The sequence below is a fragment of the Moschus berezovskii genome, chromosome 17 (genome assembly GCF_049115385.1).
Source record: "Moschus berezovskii isolate FMDL1 chromosome 17, NW_MosBer_1.0, whole genome shotgun sequence".
Lineage (NCBI taxonomy): Eukaryota > Metazoa > Chordata > Mammalia > Artiodactyla > Moschidae > Moschus > Moschus berezovskii.
In genome coordinates this window covers 4,136,571-4,150,296 of record NC_142476.1, presented here as the reverse complement: position 1 = coordinate 4,150,296, position 13,726 = coordinate 4,136,571, and the positions used below count along the sequence as shown (strand labels likewise).

Here is a 13,726-nt window from a genome sequence, read left to right as displayed (position 1 = left end):
CAAGAGGATGGAGGAAAGGAAGCCACCTGCAGTTTGTCAAAGGGGACACACTGCCTGTGAGTGTCACAGGCTTTGCTCTACTGCACAGCAAAGGAAGGGGTTCAGTTTAGAAGACGAGAAACACTTGACAATCATTGATCCCTCTGCCCAGCCTTCACTTTATCCATAGGCACCAGCTCTTCTGGCAGCTGTTTTTCCAAACTGGAAACCTCTCTGAGGTATGCTTTAGAACTTGGGTTGGTTGTACTGGAGTAGGGGCAAGGTGGGATCCTGAGAGGCTGGAGAGAGAGGGGAAAAGAAAGTGGTCGTAGGACAGTTTCAGTTCTTGGGAGGTGGCTGATCCTAGACTTATCCCAAAGTTCTTTCATCAGAAAAGAAATGGAAGTAATGCAGGAGAGACTGTTGAGGTGGGAGAGGTAAGAGAAGTGATGGGCTGGGGTAGGGCACCTCCTCCATCACGCTGCTCTTTAAGCAAAGAATACGTTCCTGAAGAATATGGATCCAGCAGAGCACACAGAGAGACAGGCAAATAAACTGTACAGCTTGTCTCAATGCTTCCTGTCACAGAACCTTCAAAAGTAATGTGCAAAGAAGGTTCACTGAAGTTGCATCTCTGCCGGCTAAGGCTTTCTCTATCTTGCCTCGCTCCACAGCACACTGGCAGACCCACAGGACAGAGGGCGCTCAGAGCTCAGAAGGCAGAGGACGCTGTCCCTCGGTGAAATCAGCCAAGAAGAATCGGGGAACCTGGGCACACATTCCCCTTGCTGCATACAAAGTTAGGGTCTATTCTTCTATCCTTTTGGTAAGATCAGATGGGATACAGGTTACATCTGGTTTTCAGGAAGTCCCAAGTTATAATGGATCTATATCAAATCTTAGAGCAAAGCACCTTGGATGAAGCGAGACCGAATCCGATGCCCGAGTCAGGAGGCGGGCTCAAAGCCACACTCCCGCCGCAGGAGTGCTAGCACAGCCCGCACTCTTCACTTTCTCTTCCGATCTCCACATCTCTAACGCATGCCATAGGCGACAGGTCCCTCTATACCGTGAGCTGATCATCTAGTATCAGTGATTTTCAGACTTCCTGCTATTTTCTTTTCTGAAGCAACTGAATACTTTGTTAAAACAATTACATGTGAAGTCCAATCTAGAAAACAGATGTTTAAAAACAGGGGTTGCGATGAGGCTCTGGAGCCCTGTTTGCTGGCTTTTCCTGTCACCTGTTGGGGGGATGAGTCACTGTTACGGGCGAACAATAGGGGAGATGAAGGTGACGTGGGGACGGGGGATGGAAAAGATAGGGACAGTTTCTTCTTTAGGGGAGCAAGGAACGGTCATCCAGCTGGATAACAGGGCTCTGGACTCTAAAGAGAAAGCAGCCACCTGTAAGGGAAGCTCGAGAAGAGGAGTCAGAGAGCTAGGAAGCGCCATCTGGTGGCCTGGTGGGAGGAGAGGAGGGTGGTGGGCAGAGGGTGTGGGTTGCGCCAGAAGGCCCCTCAGTCCCAGCGCTGACCTCGGGGACTCCGTGACACGCACGGATGCCCACCATACAGCTACCTCCTCACCAGCCCACCCCAGGCGGTGGCAGCCTCCCTTCCTGACGCACAGTGCCTGCTGCCTGAGCAGTGTGTGGGGGACAAGACACAGATAGAGGCGGGTGCTGGGCAAGCTTCAGGCCCTCTCCACTTGGCCAATCAACCTTTCCTTCCCCAATCACCATCACTCAGAGTCTCTGGGAAACGTCCTTTCTGGGACGCTTATCCTACAGGTGAAAGTGGCTGATTAAAGAGCAACTCTTTCTCACAGCTCAGAGGCCTGAACCAGGCTGGACCTTAGATTAGGCATGAGTGCTAAGGGCCACTCTCTGGAATTCAGTGAATGGGAAGATGAAGACTCCCTTTTCTTCAGCTGGTATTCTGCAGTTTTCCTTTGCAGAAATTAAGGGAAGAGAAAGAAGTAGGGCCTTCCTAGAGAGGGAAATCTTGGGCTTCCCAGGTAGTGGTAAAGAACCTGCCTGCCAATGCAGGAGACATAAGAGATGCAGGTTTGATTCCTAGGTCAGGAAGATGCCCTGGAGGAGGGCATGGCAACCCACTCCAGTATTCGTGCCTGGAGAATCCCATGGACAGAGAAGCCTGGAGGGCTATAGACCACAGGGTCACAAAGAGTCGGACATGACTGAAGCAACTTAGCATGCAGAGAGGGAAATCTTAGAGACCTGTCTGCAGAAGGTTAGATAAATAATTGAATTTGTTTGGAAATCTGGAGTGGGAAATGGGTTTTAAAATGCATGACTATAACTTCTAGGCCCTCTAGTAAGAAGGCACAGCTGGAGAAAGAGCAGGTATGGCCTGACTCTCCGGATTTTCTACCTTTGAGGGTTTGCACCAAATCCTCTACCAGCAACTCTACATGAGCCCAATGGTCACTGTCTTTTGCTTAGTGTCCTCCCACCTTCAAATCACCAGGACAGTTGACACTAACCCTTCCCAACAGAGAGGCAGGGTTTAAAGAAGAACAGACGCTAATTAGAAGGACATGGTAAAACTAGAAGAAAACAGGAGGAATACGGGAGGACTGGAGCAAGAGAGCCTTGCGTGTTGGTAGGGTAAGACATAGTTCTTGGCTGCCTTTGGGCCTAAAGAATATGCATCTACATAAACCTCCCCTCCCCCTGCTCCTCACACCTCACATAAGAACACTTAGGGCTGGCTAGAAGGATAATGGATAATCTAGGTCTGATCATCCTACACACTCACAATCAAGTGACCCACAGATAAAGCAATTGCGCTTTCTTTACGCCCCATCCCAGGGTTGGAGTGCTGGTATCCAGGAGTGGGGGAGAAAGAAACAGACTAAACACTCAGACATTTGAAGCCCACAATATACTTAATACAGAGAGACTCCTTCCCCACCAAATACCTTAACAGCACTATTAGCAAAGAGACTTCTATTTCCTCTGTGGGTCCCACTTGGGGAAGGTAAAAAGATCAGGAACAGAAAGGCAATAATCCAATAATCTACCTATAATCTACCAGATTTTAGGGTGAGTCTTGATGGTATTCTGGTTGACAGGATGACTGAGAAAGGGGTCCTAAAACTTTATAGTCAAAATAAAATATGAAGTGTTGGTTATAAGTAAAACAATCAAATTAGAGGAAAGGAGGGGGAAAAAAAAAGGTTGCTCTTCAGAAATTCCTAAAAGAAAAAAAAATTTTTAACAGATGAAAAATAAGTTATTTTGGTCTTTTTATATATTTCTCCTATGAGATGTGAATGAATAGATTCTTAAACCAGAGTTTGGCTTAAGATCCCTGAAAAGTAAAACAACGGGGATGCTCAGACCTGTGTGTGTGAACTGAACATCTTTTCTTCACATTCAGCTACCACTTTTATGCCAATGCTGCCAGCTAACAGGACAGTGGCGGCCAAAAAGACACTATTAGTACTGGCCAAACTCAACGTTGATTCAACCATGACAGACCTACTGCTTAAAAAAAATGGGAATAATAGCTCTTTTCAAGCCTTTTTTTCAAGAGATCACAAATTTGACCCCAGATGAAGAGAGTTCCCGAGTCTTCATTTGGCTTTACCTTACACCTAACCTTAGGAGATAGAGTTGAAACTCAAAGGAGCAGAAGGAGAGGAAAGGAACAACAACAACTTCAAACAAAGCAACAAACAGAGTAAAGTAAAACAAACAAACAGAACTCAAGGAAGGAACCGGCAATGCAGGGGAGCAATCAGAAAACGCGGTTACTGTCTTTAAAACGGTTTCGGTTTAATAGCTTTTCAACATTAAAAAAATAATAAAATTAAAGGGCACACAGCTAGTTTTGGAGTGGGGATTTTGCCCCAACTTTTCTTTCCTTAACTCAAAGATCAAAGGAAAAAACCAAAAGGAAAAGATAACCACGACTGGTTAAAGTGAAGGCCACGTGCTCTCTTGTGGTCGTTTTAGCAAATCATGCATCGTAATAGACTATCACTCACTGCCCAGAGTAGGAGATGAAACAGCAGCAGCAACAGAAGTGGTGGGGGGAGATTTGACTGGTGCAACTGTTACATAGGATGAGCTAGGAACATGTTTTACATCAAGGTGTTGACCCATGGTCTGGCGCTTTAGGACTCCCTTAAAAGAGGCTCCCGTCTGGAATGTGTTAATTACGTCGATCTGCAAAGAATCAGAAAGTGAGACAGCTTTGCTCCACAGTCTGAGAGAAGAGAGAAAAGAGGAAGGGAAGGTCCAAGAGGGTTAGGGGAGGGGATGGAAAGAGCTGGGGAAAGGGGACAGGAGAGGAGAAGCCAGAGAGAATCCCTCACACACAAAACAATGGTCAGAAGAAGGGGGGAAAAACGTTAATTGCACATCACACTTCATTTAAGGAACAGTTTGCCACGGAGTCTAAATACCCAGCCAGAATCTAGTCTTCCCTTCCCTTTTAGCCTATAATGGACATTTTAGGTGTGCTGGTGTCCAGAAATATCTAAAATTTAAAGGGGCTTTCCCCACTCCTGACAGCTTATTCACAGCTTTGACCCATACTCTTAAAAAAATAAAGCATGCCATTTAAGATAGTAGGCAAAATATATATTACTGAGTTTTGTGGTTCAGGAACTCTAAACCAATTAAATTGATTACCTATTCTTACAGATTTTCCAGGAAAACAACTTATGTGTTTAAACAGAGGCAATGTAGTAGCCCATATACATGTGGCCATGGGGAAAAGGCTCCTAGACCATGAAATTGCTGGGCTCACCTTCTTTTGGTTATTCTCTGAGATACCCTTTCCTTGGGTGGGAGTGGACAAGGCCTCTGAAGGCGGAGCTCGGAGCCCAGGGGCCAGGCCCTTAGAGAGAAGACCTCCAGCAGCCGTCATGTGCTGGAGTCCTGGAATCGCCGGCACAAGTCAGTCAAGAGCTCAGAAGGCAGACGGGCCCAGGAGGAGGAGCTGGCTGGGAGTGGTGGCGGTGCTCACCAGCTACGGGTCTAGCCCTGCACAAACTGCCTCTGATTTTCAGGGTCCGACTCTTCAGAGACAGAGGCAATGAAGGCCATTTGTCTTCTGACAGTGGCCTTGATCTGAGGCCTCGGTAACCTACCACCCTCATCCTGACTTGTGACTAACAAGGAACAAATAAAAAAGAATTCCCTTACCCTTCAGGATCTGGAAGAATCACCTTAAAAATGCCCAAATGCCTAACACCACGGGTCAGTCTACCAGGGAGGTAGGAGAGGTGCTGACCCCACTCATCTAACCTTACTTCCCCAGGTGAGAAGGTGGGAAAGCAGGGGCCTTGTGAGTCAGGCAGTTGCTCTTATTTATAAAGCTTCCTGAGAGGCCATGAAATGTTTAGGGCTAGTTTCTGGATTCAGACCAGGTTTGAGCTAAGATACCACTCTTATCACATCATACAGTCCTCGCTTCCAAGGGAGGGAGGAGCCTGACGCTGTGGGAGAAAAAGGTCTGCATGTGGGAAAGCTCAGCCACACGGAAGAAGGGGCTGGAGAGTCACTCCTCGGGCTTGCTAAGGCCACACGGTCCCAACCTGCCCATGGAGCTGGAAGTTTACCAAGATTCAAGCCCTTGAGTTTCCCAAACTTCCACTCTCTAGTGCTTTTAGGTCTCCCAAAGCTACAGGGACCAGGACGGGACAGAGCCTGGCGCTTCCCATCTCAGGTGTTGCAAGGAGAATGACAAGGCCCAGCTCTGCCAAGGGAAGGGCTGATGCCAGGAGAGTGCTCTAGGATCCAGGCTGAAGGCTGGCACAGTCAGCCGCAGCTGCTGTGGAGTCAGGGGTGATGGCACAGACTGCTCATCACAGCAGCTTTAACAGGTCGCCTCTGTTGCCCAAGTTCAGGCTTTAATGTCACTCTGGCCCAAGTGCCTCTTGCTCCAACAGAGAAAGGTGGTATAGTATACCGAAAGCCGTGTAGGCAGCAAAGCCGGAGAGGGGCTGGGCTGAGGGGATGGGCACTGGGTGTGGAGGGGAGGGAAGCTCCCTGAGTCTCAGCCCCAGGAGAGAAGCCCGGGAGGAGCCGCGAGACACTGGAACGAGGGGATCCTGGCTAGGAAAAAATGTACATAGTAGAAGAGGAGGCGGATGATCCTGAAGGGAAGAAAAGAAGACAGGTTATTCTGCAAAGAGCAGAGCTGCAGGGAAGCACCGAGGCCTCAGAGATGGGAGCCACAGGCACCGAGCTCTCAGGGCCCCGGGGGCCCCGGCTGGGGGCGCACATGCAGCCTGGAGGGGGCGCTGCTGTGGAAACTCTGCAAGAGCTAAGGCGGCTTCTGCAGACCCCTGGTATTTCCCTCTGCCAGGAGGAGCTCACGACAGGGGAAAGGGGCCCCAGGATTTCCCTCCCTAGCCCTGGTTTCCCATTTTCATCTGCTGTCTTGTCTACAGGAAACCAGTTCCCAGCTGCTACAGGAGTCCTCCCTTATCTGCAGGGGATAAATCCCAAGACCCCCAGTGGATGCTTGAAATTGTAGATAGTGTTAAATCCTGTATATACCATGCTCTTTCCCAGACTAATGGGCAGGTAGCTGATATAGTGAGGATATGATAGGCAATGGAATAATTTACATCCAGGGCAGGACAGAGTGGGACAGTATGAGACTTCGTCAGCTACTCAGAATGGCATAAAATGGAAAACTTAGGAGTAATTTATTTATGGCATTTTTCATTTAATATTTTCAGATTGTGGGTGACCACAGGTAACTGAAGTCAAGGAGAGCAAAGTCACGGGTACGGGGTGATCACTGTATTCCCCTAGAATATTCATTTCACCTTTCTTCCCTAGAAAGTGAGGGGCTTGATGAAGGCACTTTTGAAACCACCTGCAGTGCTATGTTTAGAGGGTGAAATTCACTTCTGGGATCTCTAGCCAATCTGCAGAGAGGCACAGGCCTGTTCTCTGGAGAACACCTTTGAGAACTTGGGGATTTACAGTTCCCTGGGATAGGAAATTTTAGCACTAACACGATAGAGGTATGTGAGGTAAGAAGAGGGAAGTGTTAAGATTATCGATACCTGGACCAGGCCATTTACCCAGGAAAAGGTAGCTACAGCTGCTGCGTGAAAGGTGGGGAGAAAAAGTTTCTGTAGGGCTAGAGGCAAGGGCCTTAAAAGCAGCAGGAGCAGCTTCTATCCCATTTCAGAGATTGCAGGAAGGGAAATGGTGTGAAGAAATTATAGTCTCTTCTTTTCTGGGAAGAAAATCTGAACCTGTAAAAGACACTCAGGCACTGAGAGACTACTGTTATTTATATACACAGCAATAAGCTTCCCCACCATGGTCTTACATTTTGAGTGGGGAAAACATAGAAGAGTGCGTTTCTTTTACAAAGATCCTTCAGGTGACATCTACATTCCCTTAATAGTAGCTTGAGGATATACAGTAAATGTCTGCGGGGGATGATGGTACAGAGATACTGTCTGAACCCTTTCTTCTACAGGGTCAGGAAAGACTGAACATTTCCCACTGGAGGTTAGGCCTAGTGCTTACAAGAGACGGTAAGCAGGAAGCCTGCCCACCTGTGAAGGGTGGGAAGTGGCCTTCAGACAAGCCCAAAGCTAGAGGACGATGCTAGCCGCTGGGGTCCTGTGTTCTGGGCTCTCCACGACCAGTCTCCTCTCAGAGGAGCCCAAACTGCCACCTCTGTCTCTGTCTATCTTGAAGCAAGGGAGCTTGGGCTACCCACCAGTGAGAGGGCCTTAAGAAGGGTAGAGACACTGGCTACCAAGAACTACTGCCCTCCCAACACCTCCCAATAAAGACGGAGGGGATTCCTCTTCCAGGGCAAGGACAGGCCACTATCACCATACCTGAGTCTGGATACGGTTCAGGCCCCGGAACCAGAGGATCTGGCCTCGGCGCAGCTCCATCTCCGCATGGTCGATCTCATCCAGCCCCTCGGCATCCTTGGTGATCTCCTCTTTGGTGGTGCCATGCCCAGCCTCCTTCAGGAACTTCAGGGACTGGGTAGGTATCGTGGAAATGACCTGAGAGCAGGTGCAGCAAAAGGGGAGATGCCAGCAGGGTGAGAAGAGCTGCCACTCGGCTGCATGGGTCAGGCTCTGGGCAAGCCATGCTTGGCCCCAGCACCCCTCTCCCTGGCAGGGAGAGCAGAGGGAGAAGCACCAGCCCGCCTGGGCCAGCATCCGCCAGGGCCCGACCAGCCGTCTGCACTTGAGGACGCACGAAGGAGAACTTAAACGCTAGCATCTGACCAGCACCTGCTTTGTGACAGACTTCATTCTCCTCCTCCGGTCTCAGTTCACTGTGTCCATTTTGCCGTCTGTCTCTTAAGGGAATGTGTGGTGCACAGTGGGAAGGGACACAGACAGAATCTGGGGCAAAACACGGCTGGGGACGAGACGGTCACAATGTGTGTGTGTGCACAAAGGGGAAGGAAGGCTGTTGGAGTGGAGGGATCCTCTTCTCAGTCTCCTTATGCTAAGTAATTCCTCTTTGATAAAACTCCAGTGAGAGGCCCCCGAAGGTTTTCCTGGGCTTCGGGTGAGAAAGTGGATGGGGCAGCCCACAGAAGGGACATGTGAGTACTCTCAGAGGACACGGAGCAGGGGCTTGGGTTTGCGGTTCAAAATGAATCAGTACGCTCAGCGCCTGCCAGTCAGTTCTCCTTTATAAACAAGAAGAGGAGCAGACATGGCTCATCTGGGGAAGGTGGACCGTGTGAGCAGTCTATGTGGAGTCAGATGTTTGAAACAGAATGGCCACATGCTGCTTTTGGATGCTGGAAGGAGCTGTTGTGAGACAGAAGGAAGGCTTCAAGGCCACATGGCCACATGTGAAACTAGATCCAGGTGAGTGTTTCAAACAGTACATGAAACAAGAAAGCTTTAGGGACCCACTGGTAAACAAACAGCAAACAGAGCAGGTTGGAGGGATGTGTGTTAGGAACTGGGATAGGGATTAATCAGGGAGGCAACTAGGAGGTACGGAACAAATAACCAGCAGGTCTATGGGGGAAAGCCCGCAGTACCAGGGAGGAATCTTTGGGGCCAGTTAGAGCAAAGCCTCCATTACTCAGGTGGCTGGGCACCGATCAGTGGAGACCTGGGGTCTGCAAAGCAGAAGCGTAGCCCAGGGCAGAATTGATGACAAGCAGGAGTTGTAAAGTGATACTAGGGAAGGAATCAAACTCTTATCAAACCTGATTATATTATTATAATGTTAATAGCTAACATTTATTGAGTATTTACAAGGTACTAGACATTTGTCTAAATCATTTCTATATGGAAACTGGGCTGCTGATTAAGAATGATTCACAAGGCCTTGCTATCCTGAGTTGAGGAAACTGAGGCAGAGCTGCTAAGAAACGTACTCACTATGACGCAGTTGATAAAAAACAACCAGGATTCAAACCAAGGTAGTCGGTTGCAAAGTCTGGGCTTTGACCCACACGCTATACTGCTTTTCTAGAGACCGCATGAGTCTGAATTTATGTTAGGTGATGGTCAGGCATTCATCCTGGATAAGGCGATGGTGAGAAACAGCAGAGGCAAGGGAGCCTGCAGCATGACGCAGAGCACGCACAACCAGACTGCAGCCTCACTGCAGACGTGGGCTTTGTAAACGCTTCTGCTTCTAAGACCCTTAGTTTTTTTCTTTTTCTTTTAGCAAAATTAGCACTGAAAATTTCCACTTCCATCTCAGAGAAGCTAAGGGATTTGTCTGTCTCCAGGTCTACGGGGATTAGAGAAGAGATCAGAAGCCTCTGAAGTGGTGGGCACTAATCATTCTGCTCTGGAATCCTGCAAGATGGAAAGAACCTGAAAACCTGGTGGCAGAGGGAACAGGGAAGCAAAATATGAACGTTTGGAGCTGGGAGTCTCCAGAGTCGCTCGTTCCATCTCATCGAGGGGAGGGAGGTCTGCTGGCCGTGTGGTCGCGGGAGGGGTGCATCTGTGCTCACCTGGCCCCACAGCAGCTCTCCAATACCAATGAAGAGACACCAGAACCACTGGGACAGGGTGAGCTTCGTGCAGCTGAAGGGCTTGCCCCCAAACTCCACGATGATAATCTAGAACAGACAAAGAGGCAGCCTGTGACTGGGAGGTGAGCGAAGCTGGCCAGCCCTCCAGTCAAGGCCACCAAAGCCATGCCAGCTCCCTGCCCCAGGATCCCTGTGGGGCAGACCCTGGTCTGCCTGCTGGTTGGGGAAGGAGAAAGAAGAGACCCAGGTGGGGAGAAGGGAAGAGAGACACCAACAGTCTTGGCAGAGCCTTCTGATGGGGAGTTTCCAGTCACTATGGACACTATTAACGCAAAGGTGAGGGGATCAAGGGGAGCTACGGGCTTCCTGTGACTGAAGCCAATCGGTAAGAAAGAGAAGGCACAGTGATAGAGAAAGGAAACTTAGGAGGGGCAAGTAAGGGCGAGGCAGGCGCTCTTGTGCTCATCATCTCTTGCATGGCATCTGTCTTGGGATATCTCTAGAAAGTTAAGGAAAGAATCCTACAAATTTTATTTCATTCACTGCCAACATGCTGCCGTGCACTGGACCACTCGACACAGAGGGATCCAATTCTAGAGAAACGAGCAAATGAGAACCAGCTGGGAACCCCAAAGGGTGCCACCCACAGCCAAAGCCCCTAGCCCTCCCCTACTCCTCCTCTGGGGCACCCAGGGAATCCTGGCTCCCAGCGTCTGGCCTTTATCTTCCCAGACCTTCTGTCCCAATCCTCGCTAGAATCTCACCTGGCTGATGAATGTGCCCAACACCACTGAGCAGAAGATGAGATTGCGGAAGATGCCCGAGAAGACATTCCTCTCTCCGTGGATCTTGCGGGAGTTGATTTCGTTGAAGAGCTGCATGAGCACGAAGGTGTTGAAAATAATGGTGTAGTGCTGGCTGGGCGGAGAATGCAGAGGCGCTCTCCTCCCGCTGTCAATGTCAAAGAATTTCTCACCTAGTTGGGAGAGGGGCGCAGCGAGCATTGAGTACACTCTGAGGGTGGGCTGAGGTAGTCAAGACAGACTAGTGGGGCCTCACTGTTGCTCAGGGTTGGCGTCCATTCTGACCGGGCAGGGTCCGAGCCACACAGTCATCAGACGTTTTCGGTGTTAGCCCTGGTCTCGACATTTCTGACCGTCTCTCTCAGTTTGTTCCATCAATGTTTGCTTTCTTGTGGCAACGCCTGGTGGTAACACTAGATGCACTAGAGTCTGGCAGACAGGTTTGAAACACAGTGCCGCCGTTCACTCAATCTGTGATCTAAGCTTCAGTTTTATGATCGAAAGAAAGGTATCACAGAGCTACCCCTGAGAGATTCTTAAGAGGAGTCAGAGAATGCCATAATGCACCACGGCATGGACACAGAGGTGCACTCAGGGCACGAAGGTGCCACCCCGCCCCGGCTCAGCCTGCGCCTGGCTCCCTGCTCCTCTTGGGCCAGCCTCTGCCCTGTCTCCCTCTTGGACTCCACACGCTGCCCCCCACCCCACCCTCCCCGTGGCTCACCGGCAAAGACGAGGAAAAAGATGACGGTGAGCTGATAGACGGCGTGGCCCAGGATGTTCTTCATCATGGTGCGCGAGATCAGAGGCTTATTGCGGCCGTAGGGCCGGCGTTTCAGCAGAGAGTCTGTAGGAGGCTCTGTGGCCAGGGCCAGCGAGGCAAAGGTGTCCATGATTAGATTAACCCACAACATCTGCACGGCCTTCAGCGGGGAATCCTGGCAGGAAGAAGAACCATTCCTTTTAGCTTTCCTTGCAGACTACCCGTCACCTCACTCGTCAGCCTCACCTTTGCCCTTGAAAGGGCCGACCTCCTGCTATCCACTTATTAGCTGAGTCCCACTTAGAAACTTATTTAACCTCTTTGAGCCTTGGGCTCTTCACCTGTAAAATGGGGATAATACCTACTCTGCGAGGTTGTTTTTGAAGATGAGAGAAACTACATATAAGTGCTTATCACACTGGCTAACATGTAAGTGCTGCCTTAATGGTAGATAAACGATCATCCTCCCATGGGAGCGGATGGGGACTCGGGAGAGTGAATTCCTGCCCCGACACGCCTGCAGAAACGCCTGAGGGCCCTGCTCCTCAGCCGACACACTGGAACGTCACACCCCTTGTTCCTCGGCGTCAGCCTCACCCCTCCCGTCTCAGCTCGTCCCACCTGGGTGATGCAGGCTCCGGTGAAGGCCACGATCACGGCCACCACGTTGACGGTGAGCTGGAACTGCAGGAACTTGGAGATGCTGTCGTAGACGTTCCGGCCCCACATAACCGCCTTCACGATGCTGGTGAAGTTGTCATCAGTGAGGATGATGTCGGATGCCTCCTTGGCCACGTCTGTGCCTGCAATGCCCTTAGGGAAGATGGGTCAGGAAAACAGTGAGGGACTGGGAAAGCAGCTCATCTGCGTTCGGAGCCCACTCCCTGGACTCCAGGAAGCTTCAGAACTCGGCACAGACACCAGAGGGCACACCAGCCACGTGAGTTCTACAGACGAAACCACCGTGTTCCGGTCTTCCCGGAGGAAATGAAGGGGAACGTGCCACTGGCACTCGTGGAAAAGGGCCCCAGGCCACGATGCCAGCACCGCACTCCTGAACTGAGGCTGGAAATCACAGTCACCTTTGATATTCTGGTCTCCTGTCCCGCCTACTTCTCCATCTTAGAAAGTAACTGGAAGATAGGGGAAGAGTCCTTTCTGTTCTACCTCTAAATTAAATATCCACTTTAAATCCTTATGTCCACCACACCTTGAAGTCACTTTACGTTTCTTCCTAGAAGGAGCAGTCCAGCAGCATGGTTCAGATATCCTGTCCTTATTCAAAATCCTGTTCCCGGGGAACCACTCAAGGTTTGTAAATAGACATACCAGTGGTTGAAAGCAGTGCTTGAGAAACAGTAAACTTTCTAATCTGGTAGTCAAAACCTTCAACAAGTGAACTCTGGTTCATTTTCCAAAGTGCTCTTATACAGGCTTTCTGCTCAAAACCTACTGATTTATTCACAACTCCCTGAATTCTCTCATTCACTTTGAGAGTTCAGTCTTCTACTTATACCCTTTGTCCAAGCCTGGAACATCCTCTTTCCCCTTCCATTTAAATCCTATCTATCCTCAAGGAAGGGAAAGTTGCTCAGTCATGTCCAACATCTATCCTTAAGGCCCCTGTAAATTAATTAAGCCCTGCTTGCTAAACAAAGCTGTTCCTAACATCCCCAGACCATAGTTCAATGCCATGTCTTACAACCCCTATAACCTACAGAGGAGCTTGTTTGTGAATCTGACTTGTACCATTAGATTATTTGCTCTGTTTACCTGGTAGTATTATTTTCCTATCCAGATTGCAACAAATGAATATATGTTAGATATACTATATAATTCAATTTCCCTTTCAAAAGATTCTCTAATATATCCACACCATTCTGTACTATGCACTGTTAAAAGAAAGAGGAGATAGAAAAGAAAGAAAGAAAGAAAGGATGGCTTTAAACATGGACTACTATGGAATAATCTCCAAGTTAGGTGGAAAAAAAAAGAGTATATAGTGTGTATACAGATAAATATAGCTAAGTGTCACTTATTTAAGAGAATGGGATATAAATATACTACACATTTGATTGTATTTTTAAAGGAGCAAACAGAAGGATAAACCAAAAATGAAAGACGCTACCTGTGGGATTAAGAAGGAGGCAACAGGCTGGAGGTGACAGGAATGGAAGCTAGGCTTCTATAAA

The 13,726-nt window shown here is 49.2% G+C and overlaps 1 protein-coding gene across 7 annotated transcripts in view; it reads right to left on the bottom strand.

Annotated features, from left to right (window-relative positions):
* ATP2B4 (ATPase plasma membrane Ca2+ transporting 4) overlaps window positions 1-13,726 on the bottom strand; it is a 103,894-nt gene that overhangs the window by 5,473 nt on the left and 84,695 nt on the right. For 5 of the 7 annotated variants that reach the window (XM_055420101.2, XM_055420100.2, XM_055420106.2 and 2 more), the window contains 5 exons: window positions 12,156-12,347; window positions 11,496-11,709; window positions 10,733-10,944; window positions 9,948-10,055; window positions 7,834-8,010 (listed from right to left, as the gene is read on the bottom strand). In XM_055420101.2, the coding sequence (XP_055276076.1) occupies window positions 7,834-8,010; window positions 9,948-10,055; window positions 10,733-10,944; window positions 11,496-11,709; window positions 12,156-12,347 (903 nt within the window). Of the gene's footprint in view, window positions 1-3,996; window positions 4,178-7,833; window positions 8,011-9,947; window positions 10,056-10,732; window positions 10,945-11,495; window positions 11,710-12,155; window positions 12,348-13,726 lie in introns of all 7 variants that reach the window. The other 2 variants (XM_055420108.2, XM_055420107.2) reach the window with 1 other exon arrangement.